A 22,512-nucleotide genomic window follows, 5' to 3' on the forward strand; every position below is an offset into this window, starting at 1 on the left:
ATGTCCACGTGGAAGAATAATCAAGTCTTTCTATTACTTTTTTGGAAAATGGGAGTAGACATGGAATTTGTTTTATACCTGCATAGTAGAACATCTTTAATTCAATTCTATTCTATTTATATAGCACCAATTACAATTCAGATTTTCTCAAGATACTTTACAGAACTCAACTGGCCTGAACCCCCAATGCAAGCCCTAAGGCATCAGTGGCAAGAAAAAAAAACTCCCTTTTAACAGGAAGAACCCTTGAGCAGAACCCGGCTCGTATGGGGAGACCCATTTACCACTGTCCAGCCGGGTTGACAGGTACATATTCATGCACACTGCTGCTCTGATAGTGTGGTCAGCAAAACCTTCAAGTCTGATAGAGAGTTCAAGTTTGTCCACAAGATTTAGTAGAGTTCATGCCTCGGCTGGTCATTAGTGTTTTGGCTGTAAGAGGGGAACCCACACAGTATTTGCCACATGGTTGTTATGTTGTGGCTGGTTGGTGTAGTTATTCTACAAGTCTTGGTCTTCAGTATTGTTATTTGGAAATTTGGAGCTATGGTGGACCAAGATGTTTCTTATGAATTTAAAATTCTTCTCCTTACACACAAAACCCTTAATGACCAGGCTCCATTGTAACTTAAGGCCCTCATTGTGCTTTATGATCCTCACAGAGCCCTTTCCTGAGCGCAGGTTTACTTGTGACTCCTAGAATTTCAAAAAGCAGAACAGGAGGTAGAGTCTTCACTTATGAGGCTCCTGAGCTGTGGGATCAGCTCCCAGTTTGGATGTAGAGGCAGAAGCCCTGTCTGCTTTAAAGAATAGGCTTCAGTTTTCCATTTTGAATAGCTTATACTTAGGACTGGCTTTGGTCATCCTGAACAATCCTTTGGTTTTGTCGCTGTAGCCCTGGAGTGCTAATGGACTTCCCACAATGCACTGAGCACCTCTCTCACTATTACTTCAGCCAAGTTCACCTCAGCCTACTTGTACAGTCTGTGGTGAGCTTGGCTGAAGCAGTGATGTATTTTAGCAATTAGCATTAGCATGTAGCACTAGTAAGTTTGGTAAGCTGGCTTGTGTAGTTTCGTTGTCAGTGATAAGTTTGCTTTGGACATGGTAGTAGTCTTGCAGCTAGCATTAGCATTTAGAGGGGTTTGGAGAGTTTATAAATATAGTTTCTTGGTCACTTTTTAGCAGTTGGCACTCAGTATTCAGCATCTTGCACTATATAACTGGTAGCATTGGCACTGGTCACTCCCTGGAGCATCTCCTAAACGGGCCAGGGTCAGTTGAAGATGGCAGTGCTGTTTGGATTGTGTAGGAGCAGCGTGAACTGGTACTAAGGGGGGTGAACCTGGGATGCCAGAGTTCACCATCTAAACTCCTGGAGGTGTTGTGGGACTAAATAGACGAAATACCGTTGAAGGGAGGTTTCCATCTGATGACCCCCAGAGATGTGTTAGAAATCACTGCTCACTGGTGTGTATAGTGACGCGTCAGGGATCCTAGGTCCTTCAGTATTGTTATTGCTAATTCTCTGCTCTACAGATGGAAAGAAACACAAACATTAAAAATAAAATTTTACGAAGTATTAAGCACACAGCAACTTTTCAAGGGAGTAAACTTTATTCAAAGATTCAGTCTATTAATTTCACAAAAAATCGTTCAAATAGAAAACATCACATAGAAACCCCATGTTATTAAACTGTACCATTTAAGGGGTCTTTGAGGAGGCAAAGGGCTCCCGGTTTTAGGTCAATCTAGGTATCAACAACAGAAACACTCATCAAGTATCACAGTAAAACCACAAGGCATTTGGTTTGTGTTGTAAAACATAAATGCATCAGTCTGTCTAAATGACACCGACACAGTAACTGCTCATATCAGTGCAGTTTAAAAGGTAGATCAAAGGTAAGAAAGTGCAAATAGTCACATTGGGCTTCAGGTCAGTGCACTTGGATCACTAGGGCTTCGCTGAGCGTACTGAGGAGAACACCTTCCTAAGGTCACAGTATTACAGAGTATTACAAATGACTTTCATTTTCTTTTCAGCAGGTGCAGAACAATGCTGACAGACTCAACTTTAATTATCACTCCTGTGTGATGGTGCTGATGAAGCACTGACACAGTATCAGTTCATCTCTGCAGCGGCAGCAGAACTGAGCATCATTCCACTACCCTCATCTTTCTCTCAAGCAGAAGCTCTCTGTTTTAACATCTAACACAAGTACCATAAAAGTAGGAACTCTAAGTGGTATCTAGAGGAAACAGAGTGCAAGACTGTATTCATCTTTACTAAAGAGACAGTTTTAAACACAAGGTAAGTACACTTAGATCATAGGTGCTTGTAAGAAATATATCTACAAGTTTCTGGTGGTTTAAGCTAAAACTAATGGATGCTCTATCTAATTCATGCATGAACCTACAAAACACTGGGCATTCAGGTTTTCTTTAACAACTGAACAATTTAAAGTTTTTAAAAAGCATGTAGAACAGATTTTAGATCAGATATCAACTCATGTACTGGCACAGCTTTTATTTTCAGCCAGTTAGCTTCTCACTGATATATTAGACTGTCATTTCTTTAAATAATTAAGTTTGATCAGCATGTCATTTGTTAAAATTCATTTCAGTTTGACCCATTTAGCCTCATCCTAAGACAACCTTGCACAAGAGCTTTCCACAAACACTTTGCAGACCTAAATTAGAACCATTTCTCAATTTTCCACAAAAATACAAACAAAAGCGAAAAATAAAATAAAGTTGGACCTGAAACCTGAACTGTGACGACGTCTTCGGTGGATGTATCTTTATTTAAAAGGTGAAAATGATGGAAAAGGCCTCCGAATAAAAACATTTTCCACTCCACTGGTCCTCCACATACTAGTTGTCTGTGTCTGTGAGTAAGTCATTTGGACTGAAGTAAATCATTACTATATCCTGGTCTTTCTCTTGAAGGTTGTATGAATTCTGAATACAGTCCCTACTACATATATATTGGCTGATAATTACTACAACTAAATTAGAAACAGCATCGCCATTACTGACAACTACCAAGTGCACATCTTGATCTCAGATGGGTTTTTTCCATAGTGTGGCTGGTCTGGTCATGCTAAAGAGCTGATATATCTCATCTGGCCTGGGAAAACCTCAGAATACCAGAGAAGGAGCTTGAAAACATTGCTGGAGTCAGGAAGGATTGGACTGCTGTGCTTCAAATTATGCGTGCATGTTCTAAATGATCAACTGGCATTGAGCCATAAGCTTTTATAAGCTTCAAATATAAGCATGAGCTTATAAAAATGAATCAGGTTTTAATTTAATTCTTCATGGAATACCTAACCTCTGTTGGTCATTGATGTAGAAGCTAAATTCCTACAAGCCTAAGAATGCGAATCAAACCTCAATGCAATATAAATTGGGGGAAAAAATGTAAAAACAAAAAAAGTTGGCACCAAGTATTCTGTAAATGTAACAAGTGCAAAATATGGAAAAAGTCAAATGTTTGTAATGATACAGTAATCCTTGTATTGTATTGGCACCGAATATGTTCTAACATCCAGCTCTAAACACAGCACACTGCTGTGATTTTTTTGGGTCATCCATTCTTTATCTGGGGAGATACTGGGAGTCATAGTGGACTTTAATTACAGGCCAATATCAAATCGTGCAAATCAGTCTAACACAACTCTACACTACATGCAATACAGCACGCTGCACATGTCACAAACTCTGCTAGCATGCATGATGTTGGTGTTTGATGCATGCAGGCCAGGCAGGCTGGCAGTGGTGTGACAGCTTTTGTTCAGGACTGTGCAGGGAAGGTGGGCTGGGCTCAGATGATGGTCTTGAGCTCCTCGTCAGTCAGCTGGTTGACAGCCATGATTTTTGCCAGCTGCTCAGCATACCTCGCCTGGTCCTGCATGAAGTGTGGGATGCGGACGTTCTCCATCTGAGCCATGGTTTTCAGGCGGTCCACGTCTTCAAATGACACCTGTGCCACAGAAAACAGAAGAGAGATTTGGCAAACTGACAGACCGCAGATAAACGGAACGTGAAATTCTAACACTCTAGATTAGGGGTGTCAAACATGCGGTCCACAGGCCAAAACCGCCCGGCCAGAGGGTGCAATCTAGATTAGGGGTGTCAAACATGCGGTCCACAGGCCAAAACCGCCCGGCCAGAGGGTGCAATCTGGCCGTGGGACAATTTTGCAAAGTGCAAAAATTAGAGAGAAGACATCAACTGCGAATTGTAAATTTGTTAAACTGTAAAATTTAAGGTAATTTTTAGATCTTGACAAATTTTTTTGATCATAAAGTAAATACTACACCATTCAGTTCCAGATAACTGAGAGACTGAAAGGGTGTGTCTTTGTCAGGCGTGAACTAACCGTCACGTCACCCGTTGGTTTCAACACCGAGAAAATGAAGCCCGGATTTTGCTACTTCCTGGTCGCCATTTTGGATTTTTTGGAGCCAGTGACGCAAAAAGCGTCATCAAACAGGCTGGACCGGAGAGCAACTAGGGGTAGGACCAGTCTATGGGCGGGCCAGACTGAGAGCTGAAGACTCTCTTATCCCGCCCACATTTTATCGCAGAGGCTTCTGTTGCTGCTTTCGGAATAAAAGGATCTGTCAATCATTCCAGACAAGACTGTCTATCAAGTATAGCCACGCCCCCCTGGCTCCGTCAACTTTAACGATTTATTTAAAATTCAGTATTGACCATTTTGACCATGAAAACTAACGCGAAAAAAATCCTGAGCTGTAGAAAATCAGTCTATCAAATTTTATTTTTTCCGGTGATGAATTGGGGTCTATGGAGCAAAAGCTTTTTGGAGCCAACCCTAGCGGACGGCATGAGATTGCAAGTTTTTGACACTTCCGGGTGGGCTTCATTTTTGGAGCCAGATGCTACGTCCATCTTTATATACAGTCTATAGTCTTTGTAGACACACTGATCTGTGAGGTGTAATGTGTAAATGATAAACTGGGGCATAATATTGTTAAAATTTCACTTATTTTTCTTAAGAAATTTCAGACTGTTCATAATGTTTTATAAAAAGACAGTTCATTAAATGTGAACATTTTCAGAATTGTAGTTTCTTACACTAAAAAAATATGTGGAGTTGTCATTATTTATAGGTTATTATGCTGTGATTTTACTGGTCTGGCCCACTTGAGATCAAACTGAGCTGAATGTGGCCCCTGTGTTAAAATGAGTTTCATAACTCTTCTCTAGATGATAAAACAATAGAACACAATGATTTTAATTTTAGACTGTTGGTGATTTTCATCATTTGACGAGAGACATTTTCATGTTTTCTGCCCTCAAACCTCTAGTGCTGGTTGGTATTACAAGCACCTCACTTCTTACATCATATTCAACATCTACAGCTGGAATGAGCACCTGGATTAATCATGAGCACATTCAGCTCTTCTGAAGCAGAAGAACATGGTATGTTCTCTCGTCTGAGTAGTTATATAAGCTGCAATTCCATGTTAATGACGTTTTCCTCTGTCTGAACTACAGTCCTGTCTGTAGAAGAACTTTTATTTCATATGACTGAATGTACCTAACAATAGTGCTCTGCTGTTACCATTTGCTTGAGTGGAGCTGTAGAATAAATGGCAAAGAGGAGATAACACTAGAAACATGACACCAATAACAATGAGAAGTAGTTTTTAAATGGAACATAACTGACTGAGAGATCTGATAAAGAATTCATTTACCTCTGCACTCAGCACAACACTGAAGCATACTGTGCTACTTTGATGCACAACAACCATGCTCACTGCAGTGTGTTGGAGCTGTGGGCACTCAAAACAAAGCTGTACAAATATCCACAGAGGACGGAAGTGCTAATGGAGGATATCACTGGTGAATAATGATGTCCTCATTTGAACTTACAGATCGGGATCAGGGACAATCAGACAGATCTGTGTGAGCACGAAGATCCTACAATGTCATGATTCAGTTATTATGTAGTGATTAAAAAGGAAAACATTCTTAAAAATGGAATTAATAAAAAATTATCATTGTAAAATACTGATAATGCGTCAACGTCATCAACTGTGCTAATCAATCGAAGCTCTCTCATTTATGGATGATCCGGGAAGCAGTAATTCAACCTGGCTACTGCTTAGTGAATCAGTAAATGGCCTAATATCACTTTAGACAGAAGATGCCTCACCTTTCCAAGAGCCATCAGCAGTGGGAAGTTGATCTTGTCTCTGTATCTCAGAATCTTCAGGATTCCATCCAGGTAGACTTGGTCTTTACTGAAGCATCCTGCAAAGGAGGTCAAGAAAACAAAACCAGTAAAGTTTGTCAAATATGAATTTAAATGATGACTAAATTATTTTGAATGCTAATTTTAACATGAATTAACTCAGGCTAATACTGCAATCAAGTCTAACATTGGCTGCATATAGCAGTAAACCCCCATTTGAATCCTATATACGATGTAGTCAAATAGTGACCTGGCTGTGCGGTGTCCGTCTGGCCTCTCTTGGCCCGGACGCAGTAGTCCCAGCGGGTGTTGGGGTCCTGGACAAAGCGTCCAAGGCTGTGGAAGAGCTGAGAGAAGGACATGTGGCTGGCTTGATAGACGGTGTAGTAGAGCAGGGCAGCACGCCACAGTGTGGGGTCCTTCCTGAACAAGACACTGTGGATGCTGGCCAGACCCTCCTCTGTGGGGTTCAGAGGCTTCAGGTTGTGCTTCTTTCTGCCCAAGCTGCTGCTCCACGGCTGGTGGCAATTGTTGATGCCACGGAAGTAATGTGTGCCTGATGGACAAAGACAGACTAGTTGGACAGTTGTGCCAAAGACAAATTTATTCGTACCAGCGTTAACTATATTCCTCCAATGGTCTCATGATATCATACTAATAACAGTCATAAAGTGAATCCTCTATGGCAGAGACGTCAAACATGCAGCCCACGGGGTAAAAATTACAGAGAAGACATCAACTGCAAATTGTAAATGTGTAAAACCGGAAATTCAAAAATTATTTACAGATCTTGACAAGTTGTTTTCATCTTAAACTGCTAAATCATTTAGTTCCAGATACCTGTGACCAAATGTTTTTGTGCTATTGTAGATACAATGTGATCTGTGAGTTGTAATGCACAAGAGTAAATAATAAACTGAGGCATAACATAGTTGAAATTGCACTTATTTTTCTTAAGGAATTTCAGGTTGTTCATATATGTGAACATTTTCAGAAGTGTACTTTTTTGCACTAAAACATAGTTATTACTCTGCCAAGGAACGTGGAGGAGTTATATGATGATCTGCGTATGTTTGTCTGTCTGTCTGTTTACTCAAAATTACTCAAAAACAGATTGACGGATTTGGATGAAATTTTCAGAGAAGGTCAGAAATTATACAAGGACCAAGTGATTAGAATTTGGCAGTGATGCAGCTTATAGTCTGGGTCTACAGATTTGGTAAAGATTTCTGTATCACTGTGAGATAGCAGCATGGCGTCACTGTAACCATGACAACAAGTGAACACTACGTCAGCTGCCTGCTGATGATCACATGATTGTGATCCTACTACAAGTCCACCGGCGCAGACTTATTGGGACTTATCCATCAGAAATGATGCAACGGCTGAGCAGCCTTGACAGAGTACTGTGCTTTCTGAGTGCTTTTCTTGTTTATAGATTATTATGCTGTGATTTTACTGGTCCGGCCACTTGAGATCTATGTGGCTGCTGAACTAAACCGAGTTTGACACCCCTGTTCTAAGGAGTTTAATGTTTTGTGAAGAACTACATTACAGTCAGATTTAGTCAGTATTCATGGTTTCCCATGTTGCTGGAACCCCATATTAAGAATTGAATGCAAGCTTTGTGTGAGAACTTCTTCACCCACCAATCTCGTGCCTCAGCATGCCCTCCAGCCAGTGCTCTCGGGCGCTGGAGATGTTGATCGTCAAAGTGGGCCTGCTGTTCACCACCGTCATGGAGGCTCTGGACAGGAGGTCATCTGTCACCTGGACGACTATCTATCAGCACAACACACATGGAATCACAGTCGAGGAGTGTGACACCATTCTGTCATTTATCGCATTACTGTGTCATCAAACCATTCATTTGTGAGAATCTATGTGTCAAATGTTGATTGGTGATTTTTAAGGTGATGTTGCCAGTGTCTTTTCCTTTGAGTCGTCTCATTTAAAATAATAAAGTTATTGTATTTATCTCTACTACTCAGAAATGTTAGCCCAATGTACATTATATATGTAAGACTAACAGCTTATAATATAATCGTAATATGTCTTTTAGTATGTAAATTCTGATCTTTCTCTTCTGTTCAGTTTGACTACATGAGATGCAGGCAAGCACCTCAAAACAAAGAGAATAGCCCCAACCAGGAAATATCCGCTAACAGACTAATTAATACATACATGTAGATAATGACATTGATTTTGTGTCCAATTGATGACTTTAGTAAGTGAAGAATTACAGATTCAGCAAGAAACTGAATGTGAATCGAAGCGTATTTAAGTCAAATAAATGGCCCTAAAAGTTAAAGAAGCAATCATATTTGCTAAGTGGGATCCCAACCTCAGCACACAGCACCAATTTCACAAGCAATGCTTAAAAGCACCTAATCAACCTTAAGAAGTGTATACTGACAACATTTTATGGGAAGTCACAGGGCTGCAGGCCAAGAAAACAAAAACTGCAGTGATACAAAAGCTATTTGTGGTTAGAAAACACTACAAATGCCAAGTAGCTAACCCAAACTTGTGCACATATTTAAATTAATAAAAAATAACTTACTTCTGCCAACTTTCATACAGAGGTTGTTGTGTGCACAAGATAACAATAGATTTACTGTCTGTGATATTATGGCTTCTATAGATCTGCTTGTTTGGCTTTGAAAGGAAACACTGAGCCCAATAACATTGCCACAGGTGATACTTATTCTATCCCTGTCATACTTGTTTGCATCAGATGATACAAATATTGTTGTAATGGATCACGAACGATGACTGGGGGCCAGTCTGGAAGAAAGATGACTGTCTAGGTTTTTGATACAACTACACCCTGTGCAGTTTAATCCTAAATACCCTCCACTGTTGAGTAAATTTCAGAGGATAGTGTGATTAAGCTTTTGTTCATGAAGAGATTGTTTTAACTTAATTATACACTACTGTTCAAAAGTTTGGGTCACTTAGAAATGTCCATAGTTTTTGAAAGAAAAAGGGTTTTTTCAATAAAGATAACATTAAACGAATCAGAAATACAATCTAGACGTTGCTAATGTGGTAAACGACTGTTCTAGCTGGAAACGGCTGATTTTTAATGGAATATCTACATAGGGGTACAGAGGAACATTTCCAGCAACCATCACTCCTGTGTTCTAATGCTACATTGTGTTAGCTAATTGTGTTGAAAGGCTAACTGGTGATTAGAAAACCCTTGTGCAACTATGTTAGCACACAAATAAAAGTGTGAGTTTTATGGAAAACATGAAATTTCATGCCAAAATTGCCTCGGTGACCCCAGAGTTTTGAACAGTACTGTATATACCTGCACAACAACAGAACAGGAGAGGATGCTTTCGTTGTAGTTTGGCCAGCGAGCTGTTGTACTCACAAAGCTAAATATGTTTTCCACTCCTTTCAACATCTAGTTTTCCAACAAAATTCCATTTTACGAAACAAACAAATAGACTGACAAATCCAAATGTTGTAGGTGGCGGCTCCTTTGATGCCGTTCACTACTGAGTATTTTCTTTCCACTAACTTGTGTGTGTAAACCCACGAGGACGTTCCCAAGCGTACACAAGGTGCATGTGTATATGTGTTCAGTGGAACATTACTAATTTGGTGATGTAACATGCACTTGTTTGGTTACATAAACACAGCTACACAGGCAAAGTGCAGGACGACTTCAACGAAGTGGTGGCTTTTTGCAAGACTTTTCCCTGGAGCACACTCGCTTTGACAACCTGCTGTCTACTGCTCTGTAATGATGGTGTTCAAATCCACTGTGACACACACTGCAGAGGGCAGTCAAGGAATAATATCACAGTCCAAGTGCAATCTCTTATCTTACTGTATGTAATGTGCTCTACAGAGGGAATGTGTTGTGCTTGAAATAAAGTAGAAAAAATAATAAAATACTAAAACATCGTAAGAATGCGCAGCTAAAAAGCACAGCATCACCCTCCTCCTTCATGCAAATCCCGAGAAGCCTGTTCTCTTACCTCCCCCATGCAGCCTTCCTTCTCCATGTATTTCTTGACGCTGTGCCAGATACGACTTTTGGTGAGGAGGTTGCCCCCAGTGATCTGCTCAAACTTCTCGTAGGTGCCGTATCTCTGCAGGGCAAGCTCCATGATGTGGACTGCCTACAAGAGATGAGAAAATCACAATGTTAAATTGCCGGTGGCTAATGGCTGTGCTTGACACTTGCTTTACACATGTAACACTTACCAGCGACAACACAGCAGGGATCCAGAGTGCCACCATTTTGGTCACACATGCAACCAATATCTGTCAAGTGTGTTGAACATTTTCATTGGTTGCATCAGTGTCTGTGTGTGTGCGTCTCTACGTGGTTAAATATAAGAAACTATGCTTTTGAAGGAGCCAATGCCATTCAAAATACAGCAGCAGGATTTCTATTTGTCCTGTGTTTGGGCTGGTTATTGCTCAGAGCTTAAATAACTGTAACCAAGACACACAGTGAGCAGGCTTTTATGGGTTACAGTCAGTCTGTTAGCGCTCTCTGGCAAACTACGTAACAAAGACATGATGATTCATCACAACTTAGGTTAGCATTTCTGTTACTTTTTCTGTTAGTGTCACCAATGGGCAAGTAGCAATACGCAGTGTAGCTCAACTAATAAATATGAAATTATTATCTTTAAGATATAAAATCCTGGATGTATGAGACATTTTTTCAGCCCAAGTAGCCAATAGTAAAAAACAAAAAAACAACTGCACTTCTCACAGCTAACACTAAGTTTTGATTTATTTTTCCACCAAGGAGGTGGAGCGTTTGTCTGTCTGTTAGCAACATTACTCAAAAATGGACCAACGGATTTGGATGAAATTTTCAGGGAAGGTCAGAAACAACATAAGGACCAAGTGATTAGATTTTGGCAGTGATGCGGCTTATAGTCTGGATCCACGGATCTGTTACAGACTTCTGTATCATTGCAAGACACCGGCATACACGGCATCACAGTAACTATGACTACATGTGAACACTATGTCTGCTGCCTGCTGACAATCACATGATTGCGATCCTACTACAAGTCCACCGCTGCAGACTTATCGGCAGTTAACCACTGGAAATGATACAAGGAACAACCACCTTTGAAATTCCCTTGGGATTAACAAAGTGTCTATCTATGTCTATGGTGCCACAATTTCCACCACGCATTTTTTCAAGATTTCAGCTGTCAGAAATGATACTGCTGTACTCTACTATGTAATTTAGGCTTGAATAATGAAGGGACTTTTTTAAAGGAGTCTTGTCTCACACTACGTTAAACCTTGAAAAGATGTACTTCTATGAAACTCTAGCTTGCAGCCTTCCTTTACATTGAATGAATTCATGCTGAATTCTATACTGTAATTTACTGAGTATTAGTGTACTTAGTGTTCCTTGTCAAACACCCTGACTGCAATACTGTGAGGCAAATGTGATACAAGTGGCTACAGTTTACTTTTAAGGAGATCACAGGGAAAGAAAATGACAAACTAGGGCAGACTTCAGGAAAAAAAAACATGAGCATCCTCTGGAGGATTATCTTACTGCATTTCCTGTTGAGCTCCCTCACTTTTTCCTTGTCTGACTATCTGAATACTCGTGTTACTAAATCAGCCTGCAACAGAACACCACAGGGCTGCTTTCCTGTTCACTAGAAATATGTCTGATCTTACACACACTTCCCTGCATGCCCAAATCTTGGTTCTGAGGAGACATGCGCTAAGACTGCAGCTGAGGCTGATTTTAGTCAGTTTTAAATTAATCCTTCACTATGAACTCATTTATCCCTGCCACTTTCACTTGAACAACAGACGATCAGTGCTGATCTGCTCTGACGCTAAACAGCTTTGGCAGCCAGCCTTTGTGATCGCAGCATCCAGCTTGCTTGCTCATGTGGCATGAGGTTGCTGATCTCCAATTAAACAGCTCAGCACCAACCTCGTGCACCAGGGATGTCGTTGTAGTTGTGATGAATGACCTGCCACTGCCTCTGGGTTCGAATTAAGGGGACTTTTGCACTTCCATTGACTGCTTGTGCTTTGCATGCAAGCAAGCAAGTTTCAAGTTTCTGTAACCCACTTTTCCTTGAATATTGTACCTTTTGTACTTGCAGAGAGACCATAGTCAGGTACATTTGTAACATTTGTTAACATGTAATACTGTATGGTCTTAACCTTAACAATGAAAACACTGATGTAAATTTGTACTGTTAATCTTATTTCTTTATTGGTAAGCACTGTGACTCAACACTGGTTGATTTAAATGTGCTACATAAATAACACTGACTTACCTCGACTGAGATTAGTCTGTGTTGGGTCTGAACAGGCCCAAAGGTGATATTTACCCTTGCTTTGCAACACTGGTGTCATAGGATTACCATGGGACTATTACTGTCAACTACGACTCAGTAGCAGACACCGGTGAAGACTTTTGTGTACGTAGTTACTGTTCTTAAATGATCACAAGCTTCAGAAAGTCCAAGCCTTCCCTGTCGCCTTCACCTCAGGACAAATTAATGGGACATCTTTAAGCATCTGACGTCTCAGTCATTGGTACGTGTTTATTTACAGAACCACTCTGGGTAATGTTCCTTGCTATTTGTCTTGTCTTTTCACAATGAAACATGGAAGTCACATCCTCCGATCTATGGAGACTCTGCAATTTGTTGTCCCCACAGCACAGGGGTTTTCAGCACCTAATGCTTGGAATAAATTACAATCTCAACTTCAACTTCAAGCCCTTGTTGCACTGAATGAGTTTAAAGTTCTGGTGAAATCATTACAGTCTACCTTGTCTGTGTGCAAGTGTTATATGTGAACAAGTTTTAATGTTGTTAATTTCATCGGTTGTTTACTGTTTTTAATATGACTACGCTGCTGCCCACTTGGTCAGATCTCCCTTGCAAAGGAGAGCTCTGATCTCAATGAGACTAATCTGGTTAAATAAATGCTAAAAATAAAACAATAAATAAACTAAATATATTCCAGAAATTAAGCATAAAATGTATTAAATTATAAAATAATTAATATTTTTCATGTGCATTTTCCATCGAGTTATCGGCTCTTCCTCTGTTTTATATGACAGCATTAAGGCTTAGGTGCTGTTTCCACACTAATCAGAATTATGCATTTTAAAACTACAACAATCACTAGCGAACAGCTCTCCTTACTGCTCTGTTTTTTCCTGAGAAAAAAATATCTGGCTCTTTAGCTGCTAAATGCTCATCAGCTGGATATTAAGTTTGCCTATTTCCTGTGTGGTAGTGGGCAGGTAGACACTGAACCAAAAAAACAGGAAGGCTTGGGCATAATTCTCTGTGGGATAATTGATATGAGTAATAACTACTAAAAATTAAATTAGTGCTGAAAATCTAACAGAGGTCAAAATAGCATAAAAAATCTTAGGTACACAATGAAAATTGCTAGTCCTTAATAAAGTTTGAGATTCTAAGCTGGTGTTTTTTTTTGTTTGTTTGTTTTTTTACTGTGGTATGTTTTTTTTTCTTCTCCTATTTTTATTTATCCCCAGAGGGAAATTCAGTTTTTCACATATCCCCCCAATTGAAGGGGTCAGAGCACAGGGTCAGCCATTGGTATGGCGCCATTGGAGCAGGAGGGTATCATATACAATAATATATATATATATATATATATATATATATATATATATATATATATATATATAATCTGTCAGCAAGAATGTGGCATTTAAAGTGTTGAAATATAAAAATCAGAATTCTGTTTCCCTAAAACCTCTGAATGTTATATTACACTGGAGGGCACTGTCAGATGCACTTCCTGCAAATGCAGTCTTGTTGGTTGTATTAACTGTTACTTAATTCACAGTTTTGTTAACACAAATTTTAATGTTTTGGCAGAGAGTATATCAAGCCTTTTTAAGTAAAAGGGTAAAGTCAAGGTGAAGTACTAGTGTCAATGTCCAAGTAAAGTCAACCAATTCAGGACTCAGGTCTGACATGAGAGAGTAAAATAATCCACCTTTCATCAACTTGACAGTTTTATTGCCCTAGACCAGACCTATTTCACCACCACCACTACCTTCTTCACCTGCGACATCCCTGGGAGAAGGCAGGCCTATTTCACCATCACCTTCTTCGCCTGCAGCAACCGCAGGAGAAGCAGCACCTTCCACACCTTCTTCTCCAACTACTTTAACCTGTCCTTCCTCCTCCTCCTCCTCGTCTTCTTCGACACCCGGACCATCTGTATCTCCTGTACCGATGGGCAGAATCAATGAGATAGATGGCCGGCTAACAGATCTTCTTCTGAATACGGCAAAATCTGTGGCGAGTCATCTGTTGAGCACCGCTCTGAACAATTATCGCGAAGAAATCTGTTATGGTTGTTCCCTGTTTTTTCTTCAATTTTTTTTTTTATTTTGAACCTTTTTGAGTGACTTATGTTGTGACAGTAAAGAAAAAAACAGACTAGTGTCTTCTGAGTCATTTCTAAATCTTTTCTTTATTGCCGTTTAATCAGACTTCCTAAAAGTTCTCCAAAGAGGAGTATGACGGTCGACAACAGAGGTAAAAGGAAACCTCCAGACTGTTTCATCAGAGCCTGTGCTAGCGCTAGCCATTTGCCACTTCGTCATAGGCGAAGCCTTCCTCAGGATGGCGAAGCCATTTTTAGCATGTTTCGCCACGGTGACGAAGCTAATTTTGCCTAATAAATGTGAAAAAAGGGTTAACTTACAACTTTTTCGTAATTTGCCGAGCGATAATCAAAGAAAATAACAAACCGCATCTCCTTTACTGAAGAGCGCTACCGAGTATAACCAGAATGACCCGAATGTTTCGATCATTAATAGATGCACACTGTCACGTGTCTCGTCTCAGCCAATCAGAAAAAAGGATTCGGACTAACCCCGGGAAGGCGTACAACAAGGAGGACAAGGAGAGGGCATGTAAGAGTTGAAAAATCATTTTAAATAAAAAGATACTGAATTTTTTTTTTTATAAAAAATATGTACTTTTTTTAATTAAAATGTTGAAATAAACTGAAGCAATATTGAACATAACTTTTGGCCTCAAAATGCACCAGAATGCAGGAAAATGACTCAATTTTTTCAAAATTTCGTGCGCCGCAGTACAGATACTGAAAAAGTGTGATTAAATGTGGCTAAACAAAATTCTAGCACTTTAGCCACAGTGGTTAGAGACAAATTTTCCGTAGTGCAAGCACAGAGAGCCCCTTGTTTGTGTTTTAGACAGTTGCGGTGGTCCACAGTTAAGTATCTGTGTTGGTCTTTGGTAGCATCGTCAGAAATTCTAGAAAAAAACTTTTTTGAATGGGACATATTTGCTGACACAATATCTTTAGCTGTAATTTGTCTCGAGAGTTTTTAAACAATACCAGGTAATTACTGTTCAAACTGATGGTCCAAAATAACACTCAAATTGAAATAGTCAAATTACTAAAGTAAACACTTGGTCCTAGGGCAATAAAACTGTCAAATTGACAAAAGGATGGATTATATTACTCTTTGACATCTCTGAGTCCAAGCCCTGTGACTCAAACCCACACTTATAGATATTTGACACCAAGAATGACCTATTACATGCAAAACTTTATATTTTGAACATGGTATTGGTGTTGGGACCATGTGGCTGCTTAGAAGCTCACTGAGGTTATTTAGGGAAGTAGGTATTGCTGTGGTGCAGCTTTACCTGCGTCAAGAAGCGATCTGAAGCATTGTTATGCCGTGCCAGGACTAGTGGAGAAACAGGGTTGCTGTACTCAAACTGTGGATTGTAGCTGAAGTCAGACTTAAAAAACTTGGCCTTCTCCCTCTCAACATTAGATGGTTTGATGGCTGTAAGGATGCAGAGCTTCTTGGCATTTTCCACTTCCCGTGAGACTGTCGCTTTGTGCAAAGAGGGAAGTTTGGTGCGAGGCGAGTTAGGGACACACGTCTTCCTGAGCTGTGGAGCTGCTCGAGGGTTGAGGCCCATCGTGTTGCCCACAACTGAGATGTTCCGCGCTGGTTTAAGGAGACTGGAGTGGCTGCTTGAGAGGCCACGATTTGTCTGGGCAGGTTTGCTGCCACTTTCTGGAACACGTGCCTTTCTAAGAGCAATGCCTGGACGATTTCTTTTACTAAACGTGACGCCACATTTCACCGATGTCTTCGGCCTCTTGTACGGGGACTGCTTTTGGCTCTTCTTCTCCTCTTCCTCAGCCTGCAGCAGGACATTGTAGCTGTTAGAGCCGGCGCTTAAGAGGTCTTTGAGAACAGTGGAGGAAACCTTTTCCAGGTACACTTGGCTTGGACTCACTGCCTTGCCACCATAGTTTAAGATGTACTTCTTAGACATTTCTTCTTCAGGCCAGTGGAGTCTCTCTGAAATAAGAAATAGACTAATAAGGCAAGACAGTGAATGCGTTTGATGCTTACTTTAGAATCACCTTCACGTGCAGAGCTTTTAATAGACAACTAGATGGACTAATCCTCTTATCAAGGTTGGATAAAATTAACTTGCATTCAGTGTGATTACAACAACCCTGTGCACAATTCTGTAAGCAATGCAACAAGCTTTTCCCACTTTAAAGGGTTTTATTGCAATCATAGTCACGGGATGTGACTCATATGCACCTAATTGGACTTGTACTGGACTGCTATTATGTCAGCAGTCTGTGGCTATGGACCAATGAGTTTCATGAGTCAGTACTCTGCTTTCACAGAGAAAATTATTCTCTTCATGTCTCCAGAGACTGCCAGTACAGAATGCAGGGCTCTGCGATTTCCACGAAGGTGATCTGGACATGATTCCAGTCAGAGCAAGCTCTCTGTTCAGACAGGAGCACTGAGGCAGAATCCACGCAGCCACAAACTAGACAGCACAGACTAATGAGCTCAGCTGCACAGTAATGACTGAAAGGGAGAATAGTACAAACTGGAGCTTCATTGGCTTGCTCAGCTACCAAGTCAAATACTATTACCTAACACATCAGCTGTGGATCATTCGGTTTCCACTGACAATAAAGGCTACAATCGCATCAAACTGTTGGCAAAACAGGAATCAACCCAGACATCCATTTAGTGAGTTCTGGGATGATCAAAGTTTTGCAAAGGTGACTTGTGACATTTTCAAGCCAGATATCAAATATAACAGAATTCAATGAAATGCATAACAAATTAAATCAAATGCAGACATTTCTATCTAATCCATTATCATTATACATATACGAAAGCTCTAATATTAAAGCATTGCACTGGATCATCAGGATTCAGCTGTGAGTAAGCTCATCAATCTGTCAGACTGCTCTGAGTCTTAAAGCACAAATGCGTGGGATACAGCAGCACTATACAACACGGCGTACGGTGTGTGCAACGCAAGGAAACAAATAATATATACAAGCTTATGAAAACATGATTTTTTTTGCATTCGCATTTAAGGTTTCTCTGGTAATAATAAGGCAATGTAACAGCCTAAACCTTTATATCGTTGTAATAGAAAAGTTGCCGATACTTCTAAAGGGGTGTTGTGTAAATGTTCCTGATATGTTGTAAAGATAAATATAACATTACCTGTTACTTTGATTGACTCCAGCATCCTCTGGTAAGGTCTCTTTGAATCTTAATTGCCACGGTGCTGCTCGAAGACGGTACTTAGCAAAGTTAACGTAGCTAAACTAGCCGGCTAATGTCCAAACAGAAAGCTGACGATGACAGAGACTCGTGCTGGTTGCATGTTAAGACACGCACTGATATTATTTTCATATTTTTTAAAAGGCTTACATTAAAGCTGACATTAGACGTCCGCCTACACTACACCTCAGCCGAACGAGTGAAACTGGCAACAGAGAGCCGAGCTGTGCGATTCAGACTGCAGTGACTGATCTGTTTCCATGGTTTCGTCGGTGACGGCGCATGTATGCACGCACGGCTCATGGGAAATGAAGTCCTGGGATTACACAAGGGTCGCACTCAACTGTCATGGGGAATTGCAAATATAAATACGTTTTTGTTTTTTCGTTTTTTCAATACTAAATGAATTTAAATTGTGAACAGCATGTGTATACAGCTGTGAATTATTTTTTTTACATAAGCTTGTATTTATACAAGCCATTTATATCACGGCAGTCTTGAGTTTCCAGTGGCTCTTATAGCTTTAAATTATCTATGATGGAATGACTGAAACGCATGCGTCTTTGATACGAAAAACAACAACAAAAACAAAAACAGTCGTGCATTCTGCTTAGATCTTCTGGAAATCTGCTGGGTCATACTGTAATGCTAATATTTGGTTAAACGTCCTTTGGCCATTTTCACCTCACTTAAGCACGTGGCAGCCATAGACAAATGTCTGGTTGTATGTTTGACCACTTCTCTTGACATAATTGGTGCAGTTCAGTTAAATCTGTTCTCTTTCTGACATAAACTTGTGTCTTTTCACAGATTCACGACAGGGTTAAAGTCAGGACTCAGGAGAGGCCAGTCTACAACCTTCATTCTAGACAGGTTTAGCAATTTCCATGTGTGCTCTGGGTCATTGTCTTGTTGGGGCATACAGCTGTGTCCAGCATCTAACCTTCTTTATTTTGTGTAAACAGCCCCAAAGCATAACACCACCACCACCATGCTAGATGGTAGGTTGGGTGTTCTTGGGATTAAGGGGCCTCACTTTGTCTTCTCCATGCATATTTCTGGTCATTGTAGCCAAACAGCTAATTTTTTGCTTTATTTGAACACAGAACTTTCCTTCAGAAGGCCTTTTCATTGTCCGTGTGGTCTGCAACAAACTTTAGTTGAACCTTAAGGTGCTACTTCTAGAGGAAGAATTTTCTTCTTGAACAATTTATGTTTGGTGACTGTCAAAATATGCAATATATAAGATGAGCCTGGGATCAAAACATAGGTAAAAATGAAACCTTTCATAAACTGTGACTTGTTTTAACCAACCACCTGCCTACATAGTGATACAACTCTTGGAAGTTTAGTCTCCTTGAAATGTACTATTAAAGGTTTTCTCCAGTGAATTATCAGAAAACAGGTATCACATCCAGGACACTAATACGTGTCCCTATGACTCTATGTCATAGACGATAAACTGCTGCAGTTCTTTGACTTTAGAGTCTGACACCTGGAGTGGATGTGATAATAATTTGTTTGTTTTCATGTGTGTATTTTCTGTTCGTGTGAACTTTTGTGGACTCAAACTGTCCAAGTAATGCAAATTGAAAAGGGAGAAATTGATCCACCACTATGTACTTCAAAAGCCTGTAACTCCGAATATATTCATAATATGAAGATAAAATTGTACATGACTTCATCAAATATGCTAAAGCTATTGTCCATTAAAAAACAGCTTGTTCTCAGGGGGTCAGGTAGTAACTTTTTTTTTTTAAATTTTACATGGATTGACCCATTGTTAATATCACTGGGTCTGCTGGCAACCAGGCGTGAACTAACCGTGACATCACCCGTTGGTTTCAACGACGAGAAAATGAAGCTCGGATTTTGCTACTTCCTGGTCACCATTTTGGATTTTTTGGAGCCAGTGACGTAAAAAGCGTCATCAAACAGGCTGGACTGGAGAGCAACTAGGGGCAGGACCAGTCTATGGGACTGTCAATCAAGTATAGCCATGCCCCCTGGCTCTGCCAACTTTAGCGATTTATTTAAAATTCAGTATTGATTTATTTTAAGATCGGCCACCTGATCTCTCATTTTGACCATGAAAACTAACGGGAAAAAATCCTGAGCTGTAGAAAATCAGTCTATCAAATTTTATTTTTTCCAAGAATGAATTGGGGTCTATGGAGCAAAAGCTTTTTGGAGCCAACCCTAGCGGACGGCGTGATATTGCAAGTTTTTGACACTTCCGGGTGGGCTTCAATTTTGGAGCCAGATGCTACGTCCATCTTTATATACAGTCTATGCTGGCAACACTGATCTTGCTTGATGAATTTTGATAGAACCTGTAGGAGACTTAGTGCCACCTACTGGTACAACGCTGATGTGATTCTGTGAGTAGACAGAAACTGGCAACATATGGTGAGGAGACTGAATGGATGCATGTGATGCTTGGCAATCTATTCATATCAAAGAAAAGCCTCTGTCTAAACTTCACACTTGTTTCTGCAGAGTCTGAGCTCTCTCTCAAAACATGGACCAAAAAATTGTGATTCGGTGTCATTTCTCAATTATTTCAAAATTCCCATGAGGTATGGGTTTGTGGTGTTTTCCTTGATTCTGTCAGGACTTCTATTCACTGTAATTACAAGTAACAACTTTTTCATTCATTAAGCTACTTACTTAAAAAAAAAAGTTACTTACTGTGCATAAAGACTTTGAATTAGCAACAATCAGTCAAGGAAGGTTTGTTCCTGCATTATGTCTACATGACTGGTTACTGTAATAACCTTCAGATTGTACAAGGATTTTTGAGAAAAAACAAAACATGGCATCATTTACACATGAACCGTAATGTCCCTACACTGGTCACACTGACTGATTCTGATGAGTATGACAATTTCGGATGCATTTTTTCTACCAATCCAACTGCACACAGTTGTATAACTAAATACTGTCAAGTGATATTTTCTTGTTAATCTGGATAACACATCTGTGTTTTACATAGACAAAACCTAAAAGTCTGAAATCTCTGGCAGAATTCTTTGCTCGCTTTAGGACTGAGATTGTAACTCTTAGAAGAAAGCTCAGTGACTGACATTTTCAGAAATTTTAAATAAACTGGGCTGCTATTGGATCTGTGTGAGCCAGATTTGTGACACACTGTAGGTCTACTGATCAATCTATTGAAGCTTTATTCAATATGCACAATGTTTTATTTATTGAGAACTCAACTCCACCGTTTGATAAATTGAGTCAATCAGTCCTCATCGTCTTGTCACTCCCATCTAGAAAAGTTACGATGATTAAAGAAGTCACTGACAGAAGTCTTAATTTTCTTCACTGCTTTCATGGTTTGCTTCTCTTGTTTCTCTGGTACTGGAGGTGTTGTTTCTCCTTGTTCTTCAGTTTCCTCTTTTTCAGCTGGCTCTACGTTGTTCCTCCAATTTAAAGCCTGTCCATACGTTCCCTCCACTTTCTCCAAGGCCTCTTCATCTCTTGTTATGTCCCCATAGAGCCTCTCTTTGTCTTCCTTGGTTAAGCTGGGGATGATATTAAAAAGATTCCCAGTGCTTCCTTCCGCTACTGAAGCCTTCATGAAACAGCTGTTGTCAAACACAGAGGTGACAGCTGATGAAAAGCTAGGGATTTTCTTGCTGTTACCATCACCGGAGACATTACTAATCTCAGTATCACTTGTGAAACGATCGCTGGAGTCACTGCTACTGGATGGAACCACCAAAATGTTCAGCCTTCTGTCTTACATTTCCTCACTATGAAGCCAGACAGGAAGACAGACAGGAAGACAGACAGAAAGAAAGATAAAGTGCTGTTTTTGATCCCCTAAAGGTAAATTGCACAATGCAGAATTGCAGATAAGACACTGTTAAAATTACATATTTTTCTTTACCATCTTCATCTTCATCAGTGCTCTCATCGTATTCTTCCTCAGTTCTGCATGGCCTCCTTGACAGCATCCTATAATCTTGGTACAGTTTGGTGTAGTGTAGCGCTCTCTCTCTGACTTCCTCCACCACTAGTCTGAATCCAACATTCCTGTGTTCATGTTCAAAATGACAACTTGTGTAGAAATATTTTGTTAATTATTTAGGAGTTCATAAGGATGGGTTTTGAGTCAATCTTGGGTGATTCAAGAAAAAGCCTGATCTAAAACTTATTGTAGTAGCTGTAGCTAATAGCAGCTATTGTAATATATCCTGGATTTCTGGGGATATGTTTGTTTGATTGTGTTCATTTCTGGTTTTGTGGATAATGTGTGGGTTTAAGTTCCATTTTAATAGCAAGAATATATTTTAAAATCCCACAAATTTATATATACACACTTGTGATTGCAAAAATTACACCACATTATAAACATGCAGTAATACAGATGTTGCTACTTTTTAATAAAAAAAATATATTGGCTGTTCTGTTACTTCTGAAAAAAATACTTTTGTTGAATGCAGCAGTAGCATCAGTGAAGATATAAAGCTGAATGTATCTTTATATGCTATTGCAATCATTCAGATTAAAGAATAAAAAAATAAATGCTTATGTTTGCTACAATGAACAGAGCTTTCTTGTCCGTTGAACCTGTGTATTAGGTCAGCATACGTTTTTGTCCGTTTGTTTTCAGTATTTGCATACACAGATGACAGATTGATAAAAAAAATGTGTG

At 39.8% G+C, this 22,512-nt stretch overlaps 1 protein-coding gene across 1 annotated transcript; it reads right to left on the reverse strand.

Moving 5' to 3' along the window:
* Positions 1–1,598: 1,598 nt before the first annotated feature.
* Positions 1,599–18,118, reverse strand: matcap2 (microtubule associated tyrosine carboxypeptidase 2). The gene is made up of 7 exons (XM_051955766.1): positions 17,787–18,118; positions 15,925–16,598; positions 10,222–10,365; positions 7,876–8,008; positions 6,477–6,782; positions 6,188–6,285; positions 1,599–3,985 (listed from the first exon to the last, which is right to left on the reverse strand). The coding sequence occupies exons 1-7, from the start codon at positions 17,809–17,811 to the stop codon at positions 3,827–3,829; spliced, it is 1,539 nt and encodes a 512-aa protein (XP_051811726.1). The 5' UTR covers positions 17,812–18,118; the 3' UTR covers positions 1,599–3,826.
* Between the last annotated feature and the right edge of the window lie 4,394 nt (positions 18,119–22,512).

The sequence above is a fragment of the Acanthochromis polyacanthus genome, chromosome 11 (assembly GCF_021347895.1).
Source record: "Acanthochromis polyacanthus isolate Apoly-LR-REF ecotype Palm Island chromosome 11, KAUST_Apoly_ChrSc, whole genome shotgun sequence".
NCBI lineage: Eukaryota > Metazoa > Chordata > Actinopteri > Pomacentridae > Acanthochromis > Acanthochromis polyacanthus.

What these genes read in the sequence shown, in the direction of transcription:
- matcap2 (XM_051955766.1), bottom strand. Translation starts at nt 17,811, where the DNA reads ATGCTGGAGTCAATCAAAGTAACAG. An exon ending in GACGGACACCGCACAGCCAG is followed by an intron (nt 6,286 to 6,476) that starts GTCACTATTTGA and finishes CCTCCTTTGCAG; the next exon opens with GATGCTTCAGTAAAGACCAA. An exon ending in TGCTGATGGCTCTTGGAAAG is followed by an intron (nt 3,986 to 6,187) that starts GTGAGGCATCTT and finishes TCTGTGGCACAG; the next exon opens with GTGTCATTTGAAGACGTGGA.